This window comes from Squalius cephalus (assembly GCF_949319135.1).
Source record: "Squalius cephalus genome assembly, chromosome: 25".
In the NCBI taxonomy this organism is placed as follows: domain Eukaryota; kingdom Metazoa; phylum Chordata; class Actinopteri; order Cypriniformes; family Leuciscidae; genus Squalius; species Squalius cephalus.
The window spans coordinates 29,286,936-29,311,571 of NC_137146.1; the positions used below are offsets into that span (position 1 = coordinate 29,286,936).

General features: G+C 45.2%; 1 protein-coding gene across 1 annotated transcript in view; it reads right to left on the reverse strand.

The window, feature by feature from the left end:
- hecw1a (HECT, C2 and WW domain containing E3 ubiquitin protein ligase 1a) overlaps nt 1-24,636 on the reverse strand; it is a 131,746-nt gene that overhangs the window by 20,901 nt on the left and 86,209 nt on the right. The window contains exons 13-19 of the mRNA XM_079863157.1: nt 21,268-21,362; nt 19,613-19,734; nt 10,061-10,246; nt 9,247-9,381; nt 8,265-8,349; nt 7,114-7,210; nt 480-563 (exon numbers count right to left, since the gene is read on the reverse strand). Of these exons, the coding sequence (XP_079719283.1) occupies nt 480-563; nt 7,114-7,210; nt 8,265-8,349; nt 9,247-9,381; nt 10,061-10,246; nt 19,613-19,734; nt 21,268-21,362 (804 nt within the window). The remainder of the gene's footprint in view (nt 1-479; nt 564-7,113; nt 7,211-8,264; nt 8,350-9,246; nt 9,382-10,060; nt 10,247-19,612; nt 19,735-21,267; nt 21,363-24,636) is intronic.

A 24,636-nucleotide genomic window follows, 5' to 3' on the forward strand; every position in this document is an offset into this window, starting at 1 on the left:
CTATATATTCACATAGAAAACAGCTGATTTACATACTGTTTTTACTGTTTTTTCATCAAATAAATGGTGGGCATAAGCATCTTTCAAAAAAAAAGTAAAAATATTAATTATTCCAAACTTTTGACCACCAGTGTATAGAGAAAATATTTTTGTATACTTATTATATTATATGTCATATAAATAATATTTAAAAAAATGTAGGTAAAAAGAAAACATTGTTTACTTTGTCAGTTGTAGCTTAAACTATATCTATTATTCAACAGTGTGTTACTGTGTGGAGTAGTTGATTGAGCCACTTATTTCCAGTCCCACATGTTGGTGCATGTGTGTAAGTCATAAGTCAAAGTGTCTTTGTTTGAGCAGTGATCTGAACCAAACACTGAGGATTGTGTTCAAAGACTCGGCTTGTGGTTTTGCATTTCAACTAAAACATGAAAATCATGCACAACTTCCCCTGCAACACACTGCAGTCACTGTACCTTAACAGCATGACCAGGTCGGCGTCACATGACAGCTTTTCAACACCTTGAGGACCTTCAGTCCTGATGTAATGGATTTTCTCCCTGAGAGAAAACATGTAAGAAGACCCAGAAGAAGCATGTAAACATTCACACAATCTCACATTTCCACTCTCACGCTAATGGAATGTTAATTGTTTTTAAAGTAACAGTAATGCACATGTTGAAGGGAATTATCGTGTGCATTCAGGAGTGCTATTGAGATAACGATCAGCTTTCTGCATTAGTGATGCTGTAAATGCACAAGTTACTGTATTTACGAAGTCAAATGCTGATTCACAGTCACAAAACTTTGTTTTATGCATCTTTATGAGACTGTAACTGTATTTCTATATAAGCTTAACACAACATTGTCAGTTGTAACTTGTTATTTTTTTATTATTTAAATATACTTTATATATAAAGTATATATTTATATACTGTCATTGTGGTAACACTTTACGGTAACGTTCATTAGTTGACATTATTTAATGTATTAAACAACATGAACTTACAATGAGCAATGCATTTGTTACAGTATTTATTCATCTTTGTTAATGTTAATATAAATACTGCTGTTCATTGTTTGTTCAAGTTAGTTCACAGTGCATTAACTAATGTTAAAAATACAACCTTTAATTTTAAATATTAGTTCATTTTGAAATTAATAAGAACTAAAATTTATAAATGCAGTAGAAGTATTGTTCATTCTTAGTTCATGTTAACTAAGATAGTTAATTAATGTTTACTAATGAACCTTATTGTAAAGTGTTACCGTTATTGTAATTTTAGTTTAAGTTTTATTAATTTAGTAATAGAATGTGTCATTATGGATCTCTGCAGTCCCAGATTCTCTTTGGCATAAAACGACTGGCGTTCTGCTCACTGTGGTATAGGAGGCCCTATTTAACTAAAACACGTGCTTGAGTTGCTAAGTCCCCATCAAGCTCTGTAACCCGAGTTCGAGTCCCGCCGTTGACAGAGAAGGCCTCACCTGAGTGTGTGATTACAGAGTCGGCCTCACCTGAGAGACGGTCTCACCTGAGTGTGTGATTACAGAGACGGCCTCACCTGAGTGTGTGATTACAGAGTCGGCCTCACCTGAGTGTGTGATTACTGAGACGGCCTCACCTGAGAGACGGTCTCACCTGAGTGTGTGATTACAGAGTCGGCCTCACCTGAGAGACGGTCTCACCTGAGTGTGTGATTACAGAGACGGCCTCACCTGAGTGTGTGATTACAGAGTCGGCCTCACCTGAGTGTGTGATTACTGAGACGGCCTCACCTGAGAGACGGCCTCACCTGAGTGTGTGATTACAGAGTCGGCCTCACCTGAGAGACGGTCTCACCTGAGTGTGTGATTACAGAGTCGGCCTCACCTGAGAGACGGTCTCACCTGAGTGTGTGATTACAGAGACGGCCTCACCTGAGTGTGTGATTACAGAGACGGCCTCACCTGAGAGACGGCCTCACCTAAGTGTGTGATTACAGAGACGGCCTCACCTGAGTGTGTGATTACAGAGTCGGCCTCACCTGAGAGACGGTCTCACCTGAGTGTGTGATTACAGAGTCGGCCTCACCTGAGAGACGGTCTCACCTGAGTGTGTGATTACAGAGTCGGCCTCACCTGAGAGACGGCCTCACCTGAGTGTGTGATTACAGAGACGGCCTCACCTGAGTGTGTGATTACAGAGTCGGCCTCACCTGAGAGACGGTCTCACCTGAGTGTGTGATTACAGAGTCGGCCTCACCTGAGAGACGGTCTCACCTGAGTGTGTGATTACAGAGTCGGCCTCACCTGAGAGACGGCCTCACCTGAGTGTGTGATTACAGAGACGGCCTCACCTGAGTGTGTGATTACTGAGAAGGCCTCACCTGAGTGTGTGATTACAGAGACGGCCTCACCTGAGTGTGTGATTACTGAGAAGGCCTCACCTGAGTGTGTGATTACAGAGATGGCCTCACCTGAGTGTGTGATTACAGAGACGGCCTCACCTGAGTGTATGATTACTGAGACGGCCTCACCTGAGTGTGTGATTACTGAGACGGCCTCACCTGAGTGTGTGATTACAGAGACGGCCTCACCTGAGTGTGTGATTACTGAGACGGCCTCACCTGAGTGTGTGATTACTGAGAAGGCCTCACCTGAGTGTGTAATTACAGAGACGGCCTCACCTGAGTGTGTGATTACTGAGACGGCCTCACCTGAGTGTGTGATTACAGAGACGGCCTCACCTGAGTGTGTGATTACAGAGACGGCCTCACCTGAGAGACGGCCTCACCTGAGTGTGTGATTACTGAGACGGCCTCACCTGAGTGTGTGATTACAGAGACGGCCTCACCTGAGTGTGTGATTACAGAGTCGGCCTCACCTGAGAGACGGTCTCACCTGAGTGTGTGATTACAGAGTCGGCCTCACCTGAGAGACGGCCTCACCTGAGTGTGTGATTACAGAGACGGCCTCACCTGAGTGTGTGATTACTGAGAAGGCCTCACCTGAGAGATGGCCTCACCTGAGTGTGTGATTACTGAGAAGGCCTCACCTGAGTGTGTGATTACAGAGACGGCCTCACCTGAGTGTGTGATTACTGAGAAGGCCTCACCTGAGTGTGTGATTACAGAGATGGCCTCACCTGAGTGTGTGATTACAGAGACGGCCTCACCTGAGTGTGTGATTACTGAGACGGCCTCACCTGAGTGTGTGATTACAGAGACGGCCTCACCTGAGTGTGTGATTACTGAGAAGGCCTCACCTGAGTGTGTGATTACAGAGATGGCCTCACCTGAGTGTGTGATTACAGAGACGGCCTCACCTGAGAGACGGCCTCACCTGAGTGTGTGATTACTGAGACGGCCTCACCTGAGTGTGTGATTACTGAGACGGCCTCACCTGAGTGTGTGATTACTGAGACGGCCTCACCTGAGTGTGTGATTACTGAGACGGCCTCACCTGAGTGTGTGATTACAGAGACGGCCTCACCTGAGTGTGTGATTACTGAGACGGCCTCACCTGAGTGTGTGATTACTGAGAAGGCCTCACCTGAGTGTGTAATTACAGAGACGGCCTCACCTGAGTGTGTGATTACTGAGAAGGCCTCATCTGAGAGACGGCCTCACCTGAGTGTGTGATTACTGAGACGGCCTCACCTGAGTGTGTGATTACTGAGACGGCCTCACCTGAGTGTGTGATTACAGAGACGGCCTCACCTGAGTGTGTGATTACTGAGAAGGCCTCACCTGAGAGACGGCCTCACCTGAGTGTGTGATTACTGAGACGGCCTCACCTGAGTGTGTGATTACTGAGACGGCCTCACCTGAGTGTGTGATTACAGAGACGGCCTCACCTGAGTGTGTGATTACTGAGAAGGCCTCACCTGAGAGACGGCCTCACCTGAGTGTGTGATTACTGAGACGGCCTCACCTGAGTGTGTGATTACAGAGTCGGCCTCACCTGAGAGACGGTCTCACCTGAGTGTGTGATTACAGAGTCGGCCTCACCTGAGAGACGGTCTCACCTGAGTGTGTGATTACAGAGATGGCCTCACCTGAGTGTGTGATTACTGAGAAGGCCTCACCTGAGTGTGTGATTACAGAGATGGCCTCACCTGAGTGTGTGATTACTGAGACGGCCTCACCTGAGTGTGTGATTACTGAGACGGCCTCACCTGAGTGTGTGATTACTGAGACGGCCTCACCTGAGTGTGTGATTACTGAGACGGCCTCACCTGAGTGTGTGATTACAGAGACGGCCTCACCTGAGTGTGTGATTACTGAGACGGCCTCACCTGAGTGTGTGATTACTGAGAAGGCCTCACCTGAGTGTGTAATTACAGAGACGGCCTCACCTGAGTGTGTGATTACTGAGAAGGCCTCATCTGAGAGACGGCCTCACCTGAGTGTGTGATTACTGAGACGGCCTCACCTGAGTGTGTGATTACTGAGACGGCCTCACCTGAGTGTGTGATTACAGAGACGGCCTCACCTGAGTGTGTGATTACTGAGAAGGCCTCACCTGAGAGACGGCCTCACCTGAGTGTGTGATTACTGAGACGGCCTCACCTGAGTGTGTGATTACAGAGATGGCCTCACCTGAGTGTGTGATTACTGAGAAGGCCTCACCTGAGTGTGTGATTACAGAGATGGCCTCACCTGAGTGTGTGATTACTGAGACGGCCTCACCTGAGTGTGTGATTACAGAGACGGCCTCACCTGAGTGTGTGATTACTGAGACGGCCTCACCTGAGTGTGTGATTACTGAGACGGCCTCACCTGAGTGTGTGATTACAGAGACGGCCTCACCTGAGTGTGTGATTACTGAGACGGCCTCACCTGAGTGTGTGATTACTGAGAAGGCCTCACCTGAGTGTGTAATTACAGAGACGGCCTCACCTGAGTGTGTGATTACTGAGAAGGCCTCATCTGAGAGACGGCCTCACCTGAGTGTGTGATTACTGAGACTGCCTCACCTGAGTGTGTGATTACTGAGACGGCCTCACCTGAGTGTGTGATTACAGAGACGGCCTCACCTGAGTGTGTGATTACTGAGAAGGCCTCACCTGAGAGACGGCCTCACCTGAGTGTGTGATTACTGAGACGGCCTCACCTGAGTGTGTGATTACTGAGACGGCCTCACCTGAGTGTGTGATTACAGAGACGGCCTCACCTGAGTGTGTGATTACTGAGAAGGCCTCACCTGAGAGACGGCCTCACCTGAGTGTGTGATTACTGAGACGGCCTCACCTGAGTGTGTGATTACTGAGACGGCCTCACCTGAGTGTGTGATTACTGAGAAGGCCTCACCTGAGTGTGTGATTACAGAGATGGCCTCACCTGAGTGTGTGATTACTGAGACGGCCTCACCTGAGTGTGTGATTACTGAGACGGCCTGACCTGAGTGTGTGATTACAGAGACGGCCTCACCTGAGTGTGTGATTACTGAGACGGCCTCACCTGAGTGTGTGATTACTGAGAAGGCCTCACCTGAGTGTGTAATTACAGAGACGGCCTCACCTGAGTGTGTGATTACTGAGAAGGCCTCATCTGAGAGACGGCCTCACCTGAGTGTGTGATTACTGAGACGGCCTCACCTGAGTGTGTGATTACTGAGACGGCCTCACCTGAGTGTGTGATTACTGAGACGGCCTCACCTGAGTGTGTGATTACAGAGACGGCCTCACCTGAGTGTGTGATTACTGAGAAGGCCTCACCTGAGAGACGGCCTCACCTGAGTGTGTGATTACTGAGACGGCCTCACCTGAGTGTGTGATTACAGAGACGGCCTCACCTGAGTGTGTGATTACTGAGACGGCCTCACCTGAGTGTGTGATTACTGAGACGGCCTCACCTGAGTGTGTGATTACAGAGACGGCCTCACCTGAGTGTGTGATTACTGAGAAGGCCTCACCTGAGAGACGGCCTCACCTGAGTGTGTGATTACTGAGACGGCCTCACCTGAGTGTGTGATTACAGAGATGGCCTCACCTGAGTGTGTGATTACTGAGACGGCCTCACCTGAGTGTGTGATTACTGAGACGGCCTCACCTGAGTGTATGATTACTGAGACGGCCTCACCTGAGTGTGTGATTACTGAGACGGCCTCACCTGAGTGTATGATTACTGAGACGGCCTCACCTGAGTGTGTGATTACTGAGAAGGCCTCACCTGAGAGACGGCCTCACCTGAGTGTGTGATTACAGAGATGGCCTCACCTGAGTGTGTGATTACTGAGACGGCCTCACCTGAGTGTGTGATTACTGAGTCGGCCTCACCTGAGTGTGTGATTACTGAGACGGCCTCACCTGAGTGTGTGATTACTGAGACGGCCTCACCTGAGTGTGTGATTACTGAGACGGCCTCACCTGAGAGACGGTCTCACCTGAGTGTGTGATTACAGAGACGGTCTCACCTGAGTGTGTGATTACAGAGACGGCCTCACCTGAGTGTGTGATTACTGAGACGGCCTCACCTGAGAGACGGCCTCACCTGAGTGTGTGATTACAGAGACGGTCTCACCTGAGTGTGTGATTACAGAGTCGGCCTCACCTGAGTGTGTGATTACTGAGAAGGCCTCATCTGAGAGACGGCCTCACCTGAGTGTGTGATTTCAGAGACGGCCTCACCTGAGTGTGTGATTACTGAGAAGGCCTCACCTGAGTGTGTGATTACTGAGACGGCCTCACCTGAGTGTGTGATTACTGAGAAGGCCTCACCTGAGTGTGTGATTACTGAGACGGCCTCACCTGAGTGTGTGATTACTGAGACGGCCTCACCTGAGTGTGTGATTACTGAGACGGCCTCACCTGAGTGTGTGATTACAGAGACGGCCTCACCTGAGTGTGTGATTACTGAGACGGCCTCACCTGAGTGTGTGATTACAGAGACGGCCTCACCTGAGTGTGTGATTACTGAGACGGCCTCACCTGAGTGTGTGATTACTGAGAAGGCCTCACCTGAGTGTGTGATTACTGAGACGGCCTCACCTGAGTGTGTGATTACTGAGACGGCCTCACCTGAGTGTGTGATTACAGAGACGGCCTCACCTGAGTATGTGATTACAGAGACGGCCTCACCTGAGTGTGTGATTACTGAGACGGCCTCACCTGAGAGATGGCCTCACCTGAGTGTGTGATTTCTGGCGAGACTAGGCTGCCGTTCCTGTAGTGTGTCCAGTATGTTTGGCTGGCGGAGGAAAGCCACAATCTTGTCATTGTAAGCTGAGGATAAAGAAAACAGACAAAAACCTGTGATGAATAACTGAAAGTCATTATAAAATGCATAAAAAATGAATTGTGGAGATTCCAAAAAAGTAAACTACAAACGATAATATGGTCAAATGTTATTACGGTTTATACCATGATCTGTCTAAATACTCGATTCTGATTGGCTGGAAGGTGTGCAGTAAAACCACTGCTCTATATTAATGCACTGTTTTCAATGAGGCGCGCACACACATACGTCACTCAGAGATCATGCTGTGCACACACAGAAACTTGTTGTCAACGTGACATTATTAAGGTGCTGTCTGTAAGAATGACAGCTAGTGGTCGAATTGGGTACTGCAGTCGAAATTCAAAATATCAGGCCTCGTTGTTTCCCTCCTCCTCAGACTCGACACTCACGCGGGTTGCCAGTTTAAGGACACGTGACAGATTTATCTGCGTTTAATATGCACTTTAATATGCACAGATTTTTAGATGGATATCGAGGCTTTTTAGGTTGTGTGGAATCTGCAATCTCTGACCCAGTTTGTTTGTTCATTTCCAAAGATGCAATACGCTGAGTTTCCTGACAACTGGCAACCCGGGTGTCGAAACACTATTGGCTGAACTGGCAGTGGGCGGAGTCACACAGACCAAAACAAAAACACACATTCCAACACGGAACGTGTAAAATAATAAGAAAAATAACTGGTTGTAAAAGTGTTTTCCAGAGAAACGAGTATGTGAACTTAATTAATTAAGCATGTTTCCTAAATATCTGCAAACATATTATGGTATTTTTTTGCTTTAGTGGAGTAAAAAAGTTACATACAGCACCTTTAATCTTTGTTGATTCTTTCAAAAAATCTTATTGACCCCTTTTGTCCAAAATGTTACAATAATCACTTATTCAACTCAATGATCCACAATACCGATAATGAATACAAAATACATGTTTTTTTTTCTTTCATTCTTTCGGTTGGCCATCTGTGTTTTGACTGATGCTTTTGTCACCATCACCAGCGAGTCTTATGGCTTAAGCCCAGGCGTCGTGTGTGTGTTGACTGACCCAGAGGCGCTGAATCCGGCTGGTTTTGACTATTTCCAGGTCTGTTCACCAGAGATGATCCTCTGCTGCGGGACACGTCTGATGCCTGAGGAACACAGCACATGATCAAAATTAAACAGAGCATATGCTTTAATGTTCAAAAAACAAAAATTTTTTCACATAATGTACATATTTACAGAACCGCTACTCTCAGGGGCTGTTTACACAACACTGTTTTCAACTAAAAACGTAAATCTTTTTATGCGTTTTGGCTGTTCGTTTACACGCACCAGTGTTTTGAAACGGGTTTCAAAGTGCAAGTTTTTAAAAAAGGTCTCCGTGTAAACAACAAAAACGCGAATCTCTGAAGATTATGACTTCATGTACAGTCAGTGTTTCATCGCCATCTACTGGCCTGGCAGCAGAATACAGTCGTTTTAGTCGTATTCGCAGATCTGTGTAAATGGGGATCGTTTTGACAGTGGTGTTGTCTGTAAGTGGAAGACTCAAAGGAAAAACTTCTCCATTTTAAGCATATCGTTGTCGTGTAGACGTACCCTCAGTCTGTCTGAAATGCTCTGTTTGAGATCTGGTTTTCTACAAAGCCCCGCCTTCCGAAAAGCCCAGAGTGCTCTGATTGGCCAGCTGTCCCAGTGCGTTGTGATTGGCCAAACACCTCAATTGTGTGTCGGAAATGTGATTTAATAATAGCAAGTTTCAGTTTCCAAGGCTTCTAAAGCATCTGTTTTCGGAAGGCCAAACAGAACGGTTTTGCTTTTGAATTGAAACACACACACAACACTTCAGCCTCGTCTCCTTTCTTTGCGTTTGCCTTTGTTGCTAATATAGACACGTCTGGATCAGCGTAAGATCAAATAAATCCCATTTGTGGGAGAATATGAGCTTTATAACTTTGCAGGCCTCTTTAAATAAATCTGAACACATGAAATATATTTCCACATTTGTTTGTGTGTGTGTGTGTGTGTGTGTGTGTGTGCTGTACCTCTCCGGCACTATAGCTGCGCAGTCTCTGTAAGTGTTGTCTGTGTGTGAGGTGGTTGGGCAGTCGTCCGTTCTGAAGGGGAATCCTGGGGTCAATGAAGGTCGTTGCCCGACTGTTGTGGTCAACGAAGAATGACTACCACAGCAAAACACACACACACACACACACACACACACACACACACACACACACACACACACACACACACACAGAGGTTTGTTTTGCTATAGTTGATAGGACATTCCATAGGTGTAATGGGTTTTATACTGTACAAACTGTTTATTCTGTTCCCCTACACTAGTCCGACCCCTAAACCTACCCATCACACACACACACACACTCTAACCCTACCCCTAAACCGACCCATCACACACACACACACACACACACACACACACACACACACACTAACCCTAACTAAACCTACCCATCTCACACACACACACACACACACACACACACACACACACACACACACACACTAACTAAACCTACCCATCACAGAAAACTTTATGCATTTTTATATTTTTAATAAAACACTAGTATGTTTTTAAAGCCATCTGAAATACGAGGACTCAGGAAATGTCCTCATAAATCACGTTCACGTTGTAATACAGGTGTAATGCCAGTGACATTATACAAATTTCTGTCCTCATAAATCACAAAAAACAAACACACACACCATAAACCTTGCGCTGAACTGCACAACTCTTACATGTGTGTGTGTGTGTGTGTGTGTGTGTGTGTGTGTGTGTGTGTGTGTGTGTGTGTGTGTGTGTGTGTGTGTGTGTGTGTGTGTGTGTGTGAAGTTCACCTTGCCCTGCGGGTCAGTTTTGATCTCCCAGCCTCTCGGCAGCTCCAGCTGAGTGTCAGCGAATTTGTTGAGGAAAGTGACGAGGTCACGGTTGTGTTGATATCGCTCAAAGTTGCGTGCGTCTCGCCGTATTTTCAGAATCATGTGCTTTAGGCAGGTGCTGTTAGTAAACATCCGATATGCACCCTGAGGGGAGAAGACAAAATGCATTAATCAATAAAACAGTAAAATATTTAAGCATGAATGTGAGTTTGCAGGGGTTTAATCTCACTAAATGATTGGAGAAGTCCTGCATATGTCACCAGAGGGAAGTCTGTTGTTCCCTTTCGAAAGGGAACTCTACACTACGTCAGAATGACGCAATGGGGAACGCCTCAGGCGTGACAGGTGTCTGAAATCAATATCAAATCACGGCAATCACATTGACCGGCGACAGCCCGTGAATCATTAACGTGAATGATTAACATGCGACCTGCAAGTATAAAAGGGCGCCTTGCAAACATGACAAACATCTTTTCGTCTTCAGGGACTGTTTTGTCTGGTCTTAATGTCAAGCATTAACGGCAATTAGAAAATGAAGCGCACACTTAAGGCAAGTCCTAAGGTAAAGAATTTCATTATATGTGTTGACCCGTGCCCAAGGTTTTTGTTGCCGGGTGACACACATGAAATGTGCATTTTCTGTCTGAGTGAAGAGCACGCACGGGACGCTCTCGAGGGAGCGTCCTGTGCAAATAAAAAAATAAAAAAAACCCTCTCAGATGCATCATCGACTGACGAGAGCGTGTTGCAGGTGGATGACGGAGACGTTTCTCCTACTGGTACTGCAGCGAGTGCTCTTCAGGACGGGCAAGAAATGGCTGATGAGGATGAATTAGATCCAGAGCCTCGTCAGCCATCCTGCCCCGTGTATGCTGAGCTGGTGGTTGATATGGGGTGCGCCGCCGACAAACTTCAGTTGCCATGGCGGCGCGCTCAGGGAGAGATCGCTCGCGGCAGGCTTGACGATCGATTTCTCCCTGAACATATGCCACCAGCTCAGGTGAGCCTTCCTTTCCTTCCTGATCTCCATACTGAGATCGAGAGGGCTTGGAAGAACCCATGCTCTGCTCGTATTCACTGACATCAGCGGGGTGATTTCGCTGATGTTGAGTGGATCGGGAAGCATGGGTATGTGTCGATACCGCCGATTGACGAGACGTTCACAAAATATCTCGTGTCTGGGCGGGTGTCGACACTTAAAGCTCCAACCCTGCCATCCAAACCGCTTAAAGTATCAGCTCGTTTGAATGGCAGAGCATACACGGCAGCAGGTCAGGCCGGCGCTGCTCCCCATACCATGGCGGTGCTGCAAGCTTACCAGGCTGACCTGCTGTGGGATCTCGACCAGGGGGCGGGGCTGTCCCCTGAGGCGGTTGCTGAGCTGCGTCGAACCACAGTTTTGTCTCTCCAGGCCTGCTGCCGCGATCGGCCGATCGATGGCAGCGATGGTGGCCACGGAGAGGCATCTGTGACTTAACATGGCTGATATCGGGGAGAAAGAGAAATCCTTTTCTCCTCAATTCACCAGTTTCGCCTTCTAAACTTTTTGGCACCTCCGTGGATGCGGTGGTTGGGAAGTTTAGAGAGGCGAAGGCACACTCAGCTGCTTTTGAAACATGTATACCGCTGAGATCCGGGTCCAAGCCCAGGCAGACGGGAGGCCCTGGTCCCTCTCGGTCCGAGGACCGTAGACAGGACCAGAGGTCCAGTGTCGCCTCTCGTGCGCCCCCTCCATGGAGGAGTAGGACACAGAGAAGGCGAGCCTCCCGCAAGAAGAGGGATCTAAGGGAGGTCATCCAGCGCAAGCGCACACAGCGTGAGTAAGGGTTGATCTCCCTGGAGGGCCTTTTTCTACCAGCCCTCTCTCTCTTCCTGACTCCCCAGGCGTTCTTGCTACATCAGGCCTGGGGCTGGGCCCATGATAGAACTATGTTCTGTTGGCCCGCCTTGGCTTGATTAGTGTGAGCGCCTCTTTTAGGCATGTAAAAGTGGTGGACCCCAGGTTTTTGTGAATCTCTGGTGGAGTCTTCACTCCGCATGCCGCAGGTGAGCTGATTGGTCTTTTAAGAATATCTGTGTGTACAAATAACACTGACATTTATTTCTCTACAGACCTCGTTCCCTGTATAGACCTAGGGAGTCGTACTGGCAAGGAGGAATAAGGTAAAGTAAGTTTTGGAAAGTTTTGTAAAGTAACTCCCCTCAGTTGGTGGCTGGAACGAATTAGGGAGAAGCTCAAAGAAGATTTGGCTTCCGTGCTGAGTGTGTGATGGCCTTCCGGTCATAACATTTTTTATGCGTGGTGGGCCGCCGCTCATTTCTGTTTAGCCTCAGGGCTATTAGCCACCCAGGGGTAGAGTAGTTGGTCTTCCTAAAAAAAAAAAAAAAAAAAACAGCTTTTTTGTTTTAGGTTTAGACTGACGCTGGCGCTTCAGATAGATCTTATGTCTTACCTATCGGTTTGTGACATTGATATCCTGAGTACTTCGCTCCCCTGAGCTCTGTAAGGTGTCAGTAGGTTGAGTGTTTCACAGCCTCTCAATCAAGTTGGCTTTGGCTCCTCTGAGCCCTCAGGTAGATCTATGCTTATGGGTCGGCCCTAACCCGGGCCGCCTCTGTAGCTGGCCTAGGCTATGTTTGGGATGTTGGAGGCGTTCTGCTAAGTATAGCTGCCGCATTCATTATGTGTTAGGCTTCCTCCCCTAGATTTCAGCCTCCTCCCTTAAATGGGAGTTGTTGGCCAAGGCCCGTCCCTTTCACTGCATTCAGGGGTGATAGAGTAATGCAGGGTGGTAGTTGAGGTATGATCCTTCAGGCGGGTCAGGCTGTCTTTCACTCTGCGATGTGATAGTTTGCCAGACCCTGCCGAACAGAGCTACTTGTTTTTAGGCCTCTAGAGCTGGCTCCACTCAGCCCGTTGAGCTGAACCGCTCGAACGATGGGTGAAAGTTGGTTGGCTTGCAAGCAAGCTCCGCTCCCCCAGGCTGGGCACAGGACAAATCCCTGTCACCCTTTGGAGCCACTTGCAGGCCCGCTCCCTGTCTAACATTTCAGGGGCATATGGTGTTACTCCCCCGCTAACGCAGGGTAGTTTTGAGTAATCCATTCTCAGCTCTGTATTATCTACCTCACACCATGATGGCTCCGGTTGAGCAGGGAGTTCTAACTACATTTCATTCCAGTTTTTGAACTCGGCTCCCTTGAAGCCAGAGCATTGCCATGAGCTGACGCCCATGCATATAGTAGGTAGGCCCTTAATGGGGCCTCCACTAGGCAGAGTGGCGTATGTTGTACTCCCCTGCTATAAGGGTATTGCTTTTTGCTGAGTACACTGCCTTTGGCAATGTGATTAGGTACCAGGATGCTGTAAGCGCTGTAGTAACAGTTTTCTGCCATGAAGGCTGCACGGTTAGGTAGTAGGCCCCAGCAGGCCTCTTTGACCGGGTAGCCCCCAAATAGGGCTCCTAGGCCAGCTCACCTTCGGTGGTTGGCCCTGGTAGTTCGGGCAGAAGGCTCACTGCCGAGTAATAGGCCTTAACAGGCCTCCTCGGAGGTGGGTCCCAATATTGTGGAACATACACTAGGACAAAACTATAGGAAAAGTTTTTAATAGTATGGTTCCAGCAGTGTTCATTAAAGTAGCAGAAAGACTCGCTATCAGCTAGTAGGCTCGACCGGGCCTCCCTGTTAGGCGAGTCCCCAGCAGCAGTCACATCCAGCTGATTAGACTGTTTCAGGAAGTAGGCCTCTTCAGGCCTCCCTGAAGATGGGCTCCCACATTTTTGTGGGGGTCAGGTAGTAGGCTTTACTAGGCCTCCCTGAGGGCTAAATCCCTCATACTGTGGTACTAAGTGGCCCTGAGGTTGAACTATCAGTTAGTAGGCCTCATAAGGCCTCCCTGAAGGCAAAGCCCCATAGACAGTCAACTGGACTGCCAGTCTGTAAGCTCCTTCATGTCATGGTTCTCTGGTAGTAGGCCTCACCAGGCCTCCCTGGAGTTGAGTTCCAACATACTTTGAGTTTCCACTTAATGTGGTTTTTCTGGTAATGGGTAGTAGGCCTCTCTAGGCCTCTCTGTAAGCGAACTCCCATGTACTGTGGTAGGCTTCACTAGGCCTCCCTTAAGTTGAGCTCCCACGTTTTGTGGTTGTCATGTAGCAGGCCTCTCCAGGCCTCTCTGTAAGTGAACTCCCATGCACTGTGGTTATCAGGTAGTAGGCCTCACTAGGCCTCCCTGAAGTTGAGCCCCCGCATACTGTGGTTGTCATGTAGTAGGCCTCTCCAGGCCTCTCTGTAAGTGAACTCCCATGCGCTGTGGTTATCAGGTAGTAGGCCTCACTAGGCCTCCCTGAAGTTGAGCTCCCACATACTGTGGTTATCATGTAGTAGGCCTCTCCAGGCCTCCTTGGAAGGTTAGCTCCCACTTACTGTGTGTTTCCACTTAGCATGGTGTTTCAGGTAGTAGGCCTCTCCAGGCCTCTCTGAAAGTGAGCTCCCACGTTTTGTGGTTATCAGATAGTAGGCTTCACCAGGCCTCTCTGAAGGTGAGCTCCCACATACTGTGGTTGTCAGGTAGTAGGCCTCTCCAGGCCTCTCTGAAAGTGAGCTCCCACGTTTTGTGGTTATCAGATAGTAGGCTTCACCAGGCCTCTCTGAAGGTGAGCTCCCACATACTGTGGTTGTCAGGTAGTAGGCCTCTCCAGGTCTCCCTGAGTAGTTTCACTGTGGTGCTGGGTTTTGTAAGCTAGTGGCCGCTTACTTTCAGTTTAGCAGACCTTATCAGGCAGCTACCGAAGGTGAGCTTGCGCCCTGGCTCGACTCAAGTTTGTATTCTCTGCTACGGGTTCCCTCCTGGAACCTCTTTATCCTGCTACAGCCTGGTTGCCTACCAGGTAGATCTAATGCTCCCCTCACTGAGGGTCAGTATGAGTATGTGGTCTCCTGAGTCTGATCAGTCGGTCGTAGGCCTCTCATGAGGCCTCCCAGTTAGATCAGTCCTTAGGCCCTCACAGGCCTCCTTAGTGTTTTGAAACACAAACACTGGGTTGATCCGTGGATCGAGTAGAGAAACTCCCCTCGCTGGCAAGGGTTGTAAAGCACTATGCTGAGTCATACTCTCCAGGATATCCCGTCTCTGAGATCCGGTCCGAGTGGTTCACTGCCTGCTTCGCAGTCCCTCGGGTTAGATGCCTTCCTAAAGGCAAGTGTCCAGAGGCTCTGTCTTCAGACAGACAGGAAGTGGCCAGACTGTAGTGTCTTATATGGTGACACCAGGTCAGGCCTGCCTGGTGGCATTTCAGGTGGCACGTTCCCCTGAATAGTGACTGGCTGGGGTTCCCTCAGGTTCCCTAGCCACATTCCCTAGAAGGGACCCCTTCTAAGAAGTTGAAGTTGTGGTCCTAGGCCCTTGAGCAGGCCCAGGTAGACCTTTCACTAAACTATGTTTATGGAGGTTTTCTGTGGTATCATATAGCTTGGGCTATGACCGTAGGGAGTGCTGTCACTGACAGCCCAGTGTGACCTGGGGGTGAGTGGTTCTAGCGTTCATTTGAATTGCCGGTTCTGACAGTTGTCACTGCCATTGGGCATGCACTCCCCTTAGCATGGTGGCGTTGGTATATCATTCCCCATTGCGTCATTCTGACGTAGTGTAGAGTTTCCTTTCGAAAGGGAACGTCTCAGGTTACGACTGTAACCTATGTTCCCTGAGAACAGGGAACGAGACACTACGTCTTCCTGCCATGCCTCGGGGCCTGCCTGCAACAGTCCCTTCAGACGATAGGATGTTTGTCATGTTTGCAAGGCGCCCTTTTATACTTGCAGGTCGCATGTTAATCATTCACGTTAATGATTCACGGGCTGTCGCCGGTCAATGTGATTGCCGTGATTTGATATTGATTTCAGACACCTGTCACGCCTGAGGCGTTCCCCATTGCGTCATTCTGACGTAGTGTCTCGTTCCCTGTTCTCAGGGAACATAGGTTACAGTCGTAACCTGAGACGTTTTTACTGGAAGATCCAGTTATGACATTTTGATTAAACATTACAATGTCAAAAAAGAAAGAAACATATGCATGGATGAACTGTTCACAATAATATCTACACCTAGGATGACTTCAGGGTGAGTAAATCATGGGCTAATTTTCATTTTTGGGTGAACTATCCCTTTAAGTGAATGTAAACAGTTGAGAAAGAAAACACGTGTAACAGTATACTGGATCCTTGCATTCGGCCTTAAAGTGACAGCAGCCTAATAGTCCTGCCGCTGTCTGGGTTTTAGATGTTAACTGCAAAAGACAGATAAAAAAATAAATAACTTAATAACTTTTGAAGCTTTAATAAAGATTAATCTATATTTAATTTATACAGTGAAGACTATCCAGTGTTATTTGACATTCGATTACTTTATTAGATTTCTACACCTTAAAAACCTGAAAAGCACTTTTTACTTCATTTGTATCTTTGCTATATTGTATGTATTTGTGCTATTGATCATAATTTGATTAATTGTTCTTATTTTATTACTGACACTTTACTTGTCTTTAACAATATTTAAAATGTATAAGAGTAAGGTTAGTAGTTTTTGGTGTCATAACCTTGTTTATTAAGGATACATGGGTCAAAAACAACGCAAACAATAACTAGGCCTATTTTATTTTAATTTATTTATTACTTTTTTTGTGTGCTGGGTCTGACGGGGCCATTAGAAAAAAATCCTTAGCGTTGGGCCCTGAATATTCAGTTATGGTGGATATTCCAAATATTTCATGTCAAAGGTCATATTTGGGTTTCAAGAACTAGAATACTGGCTCAGTCTGCATATGACAATCATATTAATGCATATTGTAAATCAATCACCTGGTCTGATATGGAGAATAATGTGTTGTCATTAAACCACACACTGAGGGCCCTATCTTGCACCCAGCGCAATTGACTTTATACACCGACGCATGCATCATTCCTATTTTGCACCCGCGCACAGCGGACTCTTCCCTCCACAGACGCACGTCGGTAAATTAGGGAATGAACTTGAGCTCCCGGGGGCGGTTCAGCGAAAAGAGGAGGCGTGTTCCAGCGCAAACGTTCCCTGGTGCTATTTTGCAGCTTCAGAAAACAATTCCGCCACTGACCAGGAGAAACCTCGTCTAAAGTCAGTGGTTATTCAGATGCTATTTTAAGGGCCATAATCAATGTAGCGTGTGCACTAATGTTCATACACTTTGCATCTCTCATCTACACAGAAGCAGCAGTTTTCATTTTAGCAAATCATACATTATTACAAGGAAAAATATTAACACACGAGGGAAATCATTGTTGTGTCCATGAAGATGTGAAAAAATAGGCATAAATCTAGCTTACACATTTACCCAAATTATCATACGCCTGTTTAACCGAAGCTAATCTGGGTGTGTTTCTCCATCCCCAACGTCACTTCTCTGTGTTTTACGGCCCTGACGAGAACGTCGGTCTCCTCGGCTGTGAACTTCTCCTGCAAATCCGCCGTTATAATAGCAATCCGCCATGGAACAAGCGCGCCTGCTCTTAAAGGGAATGTGAGATGACACTCTGATTGGTTTATTTCACGTTACGCCCAAACCACACCTATGAGTAATGAAGCGACTTCAGACCAACACATTTTAGATTTGCGTCGGAGAGTCATTTATCCCGCCGGTATAATAGCAACAGCGCCGAGATCCGCCCACAAAGTTACTTGCGTTTCGTGCTTGATACTTGCGTTTCAGATCGTTAAAATAGGGCACTGAGACTTCAGTATAATCATGAATATTCAATCAATGCCTCGTATTGATGAGATCTCTGTGCGTGACCTGCATGACATAACTTGAAACAGAATAAAGGCATCTCTGAGAGCACGACACAGACACACACACACACAGATTTGCACCATAAACACACACACATCCACTGCTATCTCAGCACGCTTTATCTTCGCCTTGTTAATGTCTGTTATCTGTCTCGTTTAAAGCAGGAGAGCTTATGTGATCAATAAAGAGGGAATCTGCAAATAGTTCAGTCAATATCAGCCTTCAACTAGAGTGCAATCTCGTCGTGGACAGAGTGAGTCCACAATCGCTCGACGGATCCCGGAAACATCCTCACAGTGTCTGGATACACGGAAGCAAATCAAGCCATGAGTGAAAAACATCAGGAGGATTCAACACACCGGATGCAAACAGTTACAGTGAACAGGGAACGTTCTGGAAGAGTTATGGACAAACGTTCTTCCAGAAACGTTAGTAAAACGTTCATTCAAAGTTCTGGCCTTTAGTTACGTTCTCAAAACATTAGCACAAACATTACGGGCCCTATTTGAACGATCGGAAACGCAAGTATCAAGCGCGAAACGCAAGTAACTTTGTGGGCGGATCTCGGATCTCGCAAATCTAAAATGTGTTGGTCTGAAGTCGCTTCATTACTCATAGGTGTGGTTTGGGCGTAACGTGAAATAAACCAATCAGAGCGACATCTCACATTCCCTTTAAGAGCAGGCGCGCTTGTTCCATGGCGGATTGCTATTATAACGGCGGATTTGCCAGGAGCGGTTCACAGCCGAGGAGACCGACGTTCCCGTCAGGGCCGTAAAACACAGAGAAGTGACATTGGGGATGGAGAAACACACCCAGATTAGCTTCGGTTAAACAGGCGTATGATAATTTGGGTAAATGTGTAAGCTAGATTTATGCCTATTTCTCACATCTTCATGGACACCACAATGATTTCCCTCGTGTGTTAATATTTTTCCTTTCAATAATGTATGATTTGCAAATATGAGAATTGCTGCTTCTGTGTAGATGAGAGATGCAAAGTGTATGTGTGTTGTGCACACGCTACATTGATTATGGCCAAGCATGCGCCCTTAAAGTAGCATATGAACGCGCCACTGACTTTAGACGAGGTTTCTCCTGGTCAGTGGCGGAATTGTTTTCTGAAACTGCAAAATAGCACCAGGGAACGTTTGCGCCGGAACACACCTCCTCTCTTTTCCCTGAACCGCCCCCGGGAGCGCAAGTTCATTCCCTAATTTACCGACGTGCGTCTGTGGAGGGAAAAGTCCGCTGTTCGTCGGGTGCAAAACAGGATTGATACATGCGTCGGTGTATAAAGTCAATTGCGCTGGGTGCGAGATAGGGCCAATATTTATGCACCATACATGGAACACTTTTCTGAAACATTTTAGTTGGGCGTTAGTCTAATGTTTTTTTATATGTTACTTTTTTCAGAAAGTAACTTTCCATAATATTTGCAAAATGATCACATGGAGAGAAAAAAATCCCTTAATGTTTTTTTTGAAAATGAAAAAACATTTTAAAACATTAAAAAGTTTTGAACGTTCAGAGAACATTCAGAAATAACGTTTAATAACTTAATGCTGGGAACATTAGCAAACATATTTTTGTTAGCTTGGTAATCAGTTTTAATCTGCTTTCTGCAAGACAAATGTCCAGGAATACACATGAAAACACAGATTTGAAGCTTCTCTCTGTGACGTACGTAGTTCGCATGGAGGACCGTGAAGAACTCTGGGTGTGTGACGAACTTGACGGTGGGACACTGGAGCAGAAGCGTGACGTTCGGAGTGTTTACAGGAGAGGAACAGCCTTCTCTTCTCGGATCTGCAAACATCACAGGAACATGTTTACTGGGAGCGATGTCTCAATACACAGCTCACTTTTACAACACTCTTCGCACACTATCAGTCTGTGTGGACTAAACTTTTATCATTGCTTTTGCACAAAATGCATTCAGTGATGACATCTTTCAAATGACATTAATACTTTTCTCACTCAAACACAAACACCATCAAAACTCAATATGCACGTTTACATGCTTTTTTGTGTTCAAAACAGTTAAAAACTTAACATGCAACACTGAATAAGACAGTAATTTGGTACATTTCTACAGTAATACCCTAATTAATACCCATATTAATTAATACCCATTAAAACACAAATTACTCTGAAAGCTAGTAAATCGTTACTACCGTTGTAAGTCTTTCAGTTTCATTATCATCCATAATAAAGGCAAAGCTACTGTACAAATGTCAAACATTGAGTTTCTAGTCAATAATGGATGGAGTTGGATCTTAGATTATCACTTATATTCAATCTATTGCTTTCTGCAAGCATCTCTCACACACACACACACACACACACACACACACACACACACACACACACACACACACCTGGATGAATTATGAATGGAGATACATACATATTTAAGATGAAATGAAAGATTTCTGACACATAATATCTCCTGTCTGCAGCTGCCACACACACACACACACACACACACACAAACACACACACACACACACTCTTCACAAACACACACACACACACACACACACACACACACACACACACACACACTCTCTCTCTTCCCATCAAACACACACCCATACAAACACACAAGCACACAAACACACACTCTTCCCATCAAAGACACAAACACACACTCTTCACATCAAACACACACCCACATCAAACACACACTCTTCCCATCAAACACACACTCTTCACAAACACACACACACACACACACACACACACACACACACACACACACACACACATACACACACACACACTCTTCACAAACACACACCCACACAAACACACACTCTTCACATCAAACACACACTCTTCACATCAAACACACACTCTTCACAAACACACACTCTTCACATCAAATACACACCCACATCAAACACACACTCTTCACATCAAACTCACACCCACACAAACACACACTCTTCACAAACACACACCCACACAAACACACACTCTTCACATCAAACACACACTCTTCACAAACACACACTCTTCACATCAAATACACACCCACATCAAACACACACTCTTCACATCAAATACACTCTTCACAAACACACACTCTTCCCATCAAACACACACTCTTCACAAACACACACACACACACACACACACTTCACAAACACACACCCACACAAACTCACACTCTTCACATCACACACACATTCTTCACAAACACACACTCTTCCCGTCACACACACTCTTCCCATCACAAACACACTCTTCCCATCATAAACACACTCTTCCCATCACAAACACACTCTTCCCGTCACACACACACTCTTCCCATCACACAGAGTGTGTGTAGCCGACCTGCAGTGTGTGTTGTGGACTCGCTCTCTGCATCTGCAGTGGTGCTCCTCAGCGGCTCGTCTTCGCTGGCCATCGTCCTCTGGATGTTCTGATACCTGGAGGCAGGAGCATCGGCTCGTCAGCGGCGGCCCGCAGGAGAACACCAGCGGATGTGAGAGTGTGTTTGCTCGGAATGGTCACATACTCTGCAGTTTATGATGCTTTTTTTCTTTTTGATAATTGCAATTTATTTGTTTATTATTATCTTGACAATATATCAATCAAGAAATATATATATATATTTTTTTTTACATATCGATGACAATAACAATCATAGCTTATTTTTATATGAATCTTCAAGTTTATATAAAAGATGCGTAAAAGTTACTGACATGGTATTTCAAAATCAACAACAATATTCAAAAGTTTGGAGTCGGTACATTTTTTAAAATACATATTTCAGAAAGAAGTCTCTTCTGCCCACCAAAGCTGCAAAAATACAGTAAAAACAGTGAAATATTATTCCAATGTAAAATATCAATTTTCTATGTGAATATATAGATATGTGTGATAGATATATAGATAGATGTGTAATTTATTCCTGTGATCAAAGCTGAATGTTCAGCATCATTACTCCAGTCTTCAGTGTCACATGATCCTTCAGAAATCACTCTAATATGATGATTTGATAATCAAGAAACATTTATGATTATTATCAATGTTGAAAACAGCTTCATATTTTTGTGGAAACAGTGATACATTTTATTTGTTAGGATTCTTTGATGACTAGAAAGTTCAAAAGAACAGCATTTATTTGAAATAGAATCTTTTGTAACATGATAAATGTCTTTACTGTCACTTTTAATCAGTTTAATGTGTCCTTGCTGAACAAAAGTATTAATTTCTTTCAAAGCCATTTCCAACACACTGCAGTGAATAACTGTGGTGACCTTGAGCCTGTCGTGTGTCGAGTGTCCTCTAGGTGGCAGATTCTCCTCAGATATAATATATAATACTTCAGATCAGCTGATTTTGCTCCATTCATTCCAATCTAGTCATTTCTCTGGCGTTACAACACAATATTAAGGACATATTTATTGCCTTACTGGACGCCATCTTTATTACTGATCCATTTACTTTATTTATTACTTTATTAAAACTGGGAGCTGTGAAAAATATGATACACCAGAGTTTTGTCAGACGAGAAGTTGAATCTATGTATCATCTTTTTACTCTTTTAATTCCTTTTAGATCTGTTTTAATTTTCCTTGCTTTTATTTTGTGATTATTTTAATTCCTTTCTGTGTAAAGCACTTTGAATTACCATAGTGATGAAATGTGCTGTATAAATAAACTTGCCTTGCCTTGATCAAAGTCTGCAATTATGGACTAATAAATCAATATTCTACAGCATATGCTGGGATAACGCAGTGAATGTGCATAAGGGTTTATGTAAGGGATAATATACATCCAGCCGGTGGTTCAGAGCATTTGAATGAAACGAGAGAGAGCGAGTCCACGATACTGGATGGCATAATTAAATAACTGTACACAAAATATTGATTCGACTGAGTTTTAATATTTTATTAGCTCACCAAACGCAAAACTTCCACGAAGTAAACCCATTCCTAGCGAGCATGGCCCTCAGTTTGGTTTGAGATGTGCTGGGGACAGAGACGCATTCGGAAGTGCATTTTCAGAAGAGCTGGGTATAATGACGCATTCATTTTTTTTTCTCTTTCGGGCAGGTCATGTTTTGAAAGACGATGTCCTGTAGCTTACTAATGTAAATAAATAAAAATGTTTACAAAAATGTGATGATGTCCGACTCGTTTTATGAAGAAGAAAGCCTTAAGTTTTCAAAAAGCATTAGACATATGACCCCCTATTCTGCTTCATAAGTAGGCTACCATGTTGACAATATGACATGACGTGGTTTAATGTACCTAAGGGACTGTTCGTTTTTTATTTAAGGGTATAGTTCACTTTGAAATTAAATTTTGGTATGTTTTAGCTTACCTCAAGGGCATCCAAGATGTAGGTGTCTTTGTTTCCGCAGTAGTTTCAAAATTTAATTTCAAAGTGAACTATCCCTTTAAGGGGCTGCCGGAGGAGTTTTGAGATCTATAGTCAAAATAGACTTGACCCTCCCTTCACCAGCAATACATTTTTCTGTGACCCTCCAAAATTATTGTGAAAAAGGCATGTTCCTCCCCGATAATTTATTGATTACTTCTGTACTGGTTTGCGCTTGGCAAAGATGTTCAGATACCCTTTTTTTTTTTTTAATGACAAACGACTTAAACTCTGCTTTCTCATCTTACTAGGTCTGTAACAGACCAAACCCACGATTCGGTTCGTATCACGATTTTTGATTTTTGATTTGAAAAAAATCTCCATGTTTTCGGTGCTGATGCGGTGGTGACGCGTTCATGTAACATGTGGGTGGCGCTGCCAATAAAGCACATAAAAGCTGTCACAAAGAACCAGCAAAAGTAATGATTATGAATATGTCAAATATAGCAAGGAGACATTTTAATTGTTTATTAATAAACAAGTGTTTTCTGTGTCAGTGTCGGCTGCAAAGATGAAGTTGACGATGCTGACTCGCGATCTTCGCAGTAGTGAACGTGCCAGAGAGAAATGCACATTTCATACAGATTACATAAGTAGAGAACAGTCTGTTTTCTTTCGTTTTGAATTGTTCTGTTTAAAAGTAGACATTTCAAGCTTTCTATATATTTCTCAGGTCTGTGAGGCAAGTAGCTTATACGCAGAGTTTTGGTTCATTTATGAGACGAGCTCCAGTTCACACGCCGGCGCCTCCGTGTCATGATTATCTATTGCCTGCTATATTTACTTCTTATTTATTAAATCCAGGCAATTGGTTCATGAAACATTGATTAAAATTAAGATACAATTAATACAGTATGAAATTCACTTTAAAGAAAGGCAGCTGTTCTGTTTGAGGTCTCTGTGAAAGTTTTAAAGCAGTATTTTAGTGCCGCTTTCAGAGCGGTCACATCCGTAACCGAGAACTGACACGTTGTTTTTCCCCCCCATAAATGCAAACATGAAAAATAAAATAAAATTAATATTATAATGGATTTTTGTTGGGTCAGACCCATCTGCTAGCGATGGGGGGGTCGAGACTGAGAGAGCTACATGGAGCTACATGGACAAATATGCTCCAAACAAGCCACTTTGAAATGTTGCTGTGAATACAAGATGTTGTTCATGAATACAAAAGTTGGGTGACCCTCCCCCTAGACTAAAAAAAGTTGGATGACCCTACCCTCAACAAAGAATAAAAAGACATGACCCTCCCCTATTTTCCTCCGATTGTCCATTGCATAAATACCGAACGGTCACTAAGCAATGATTACCAAA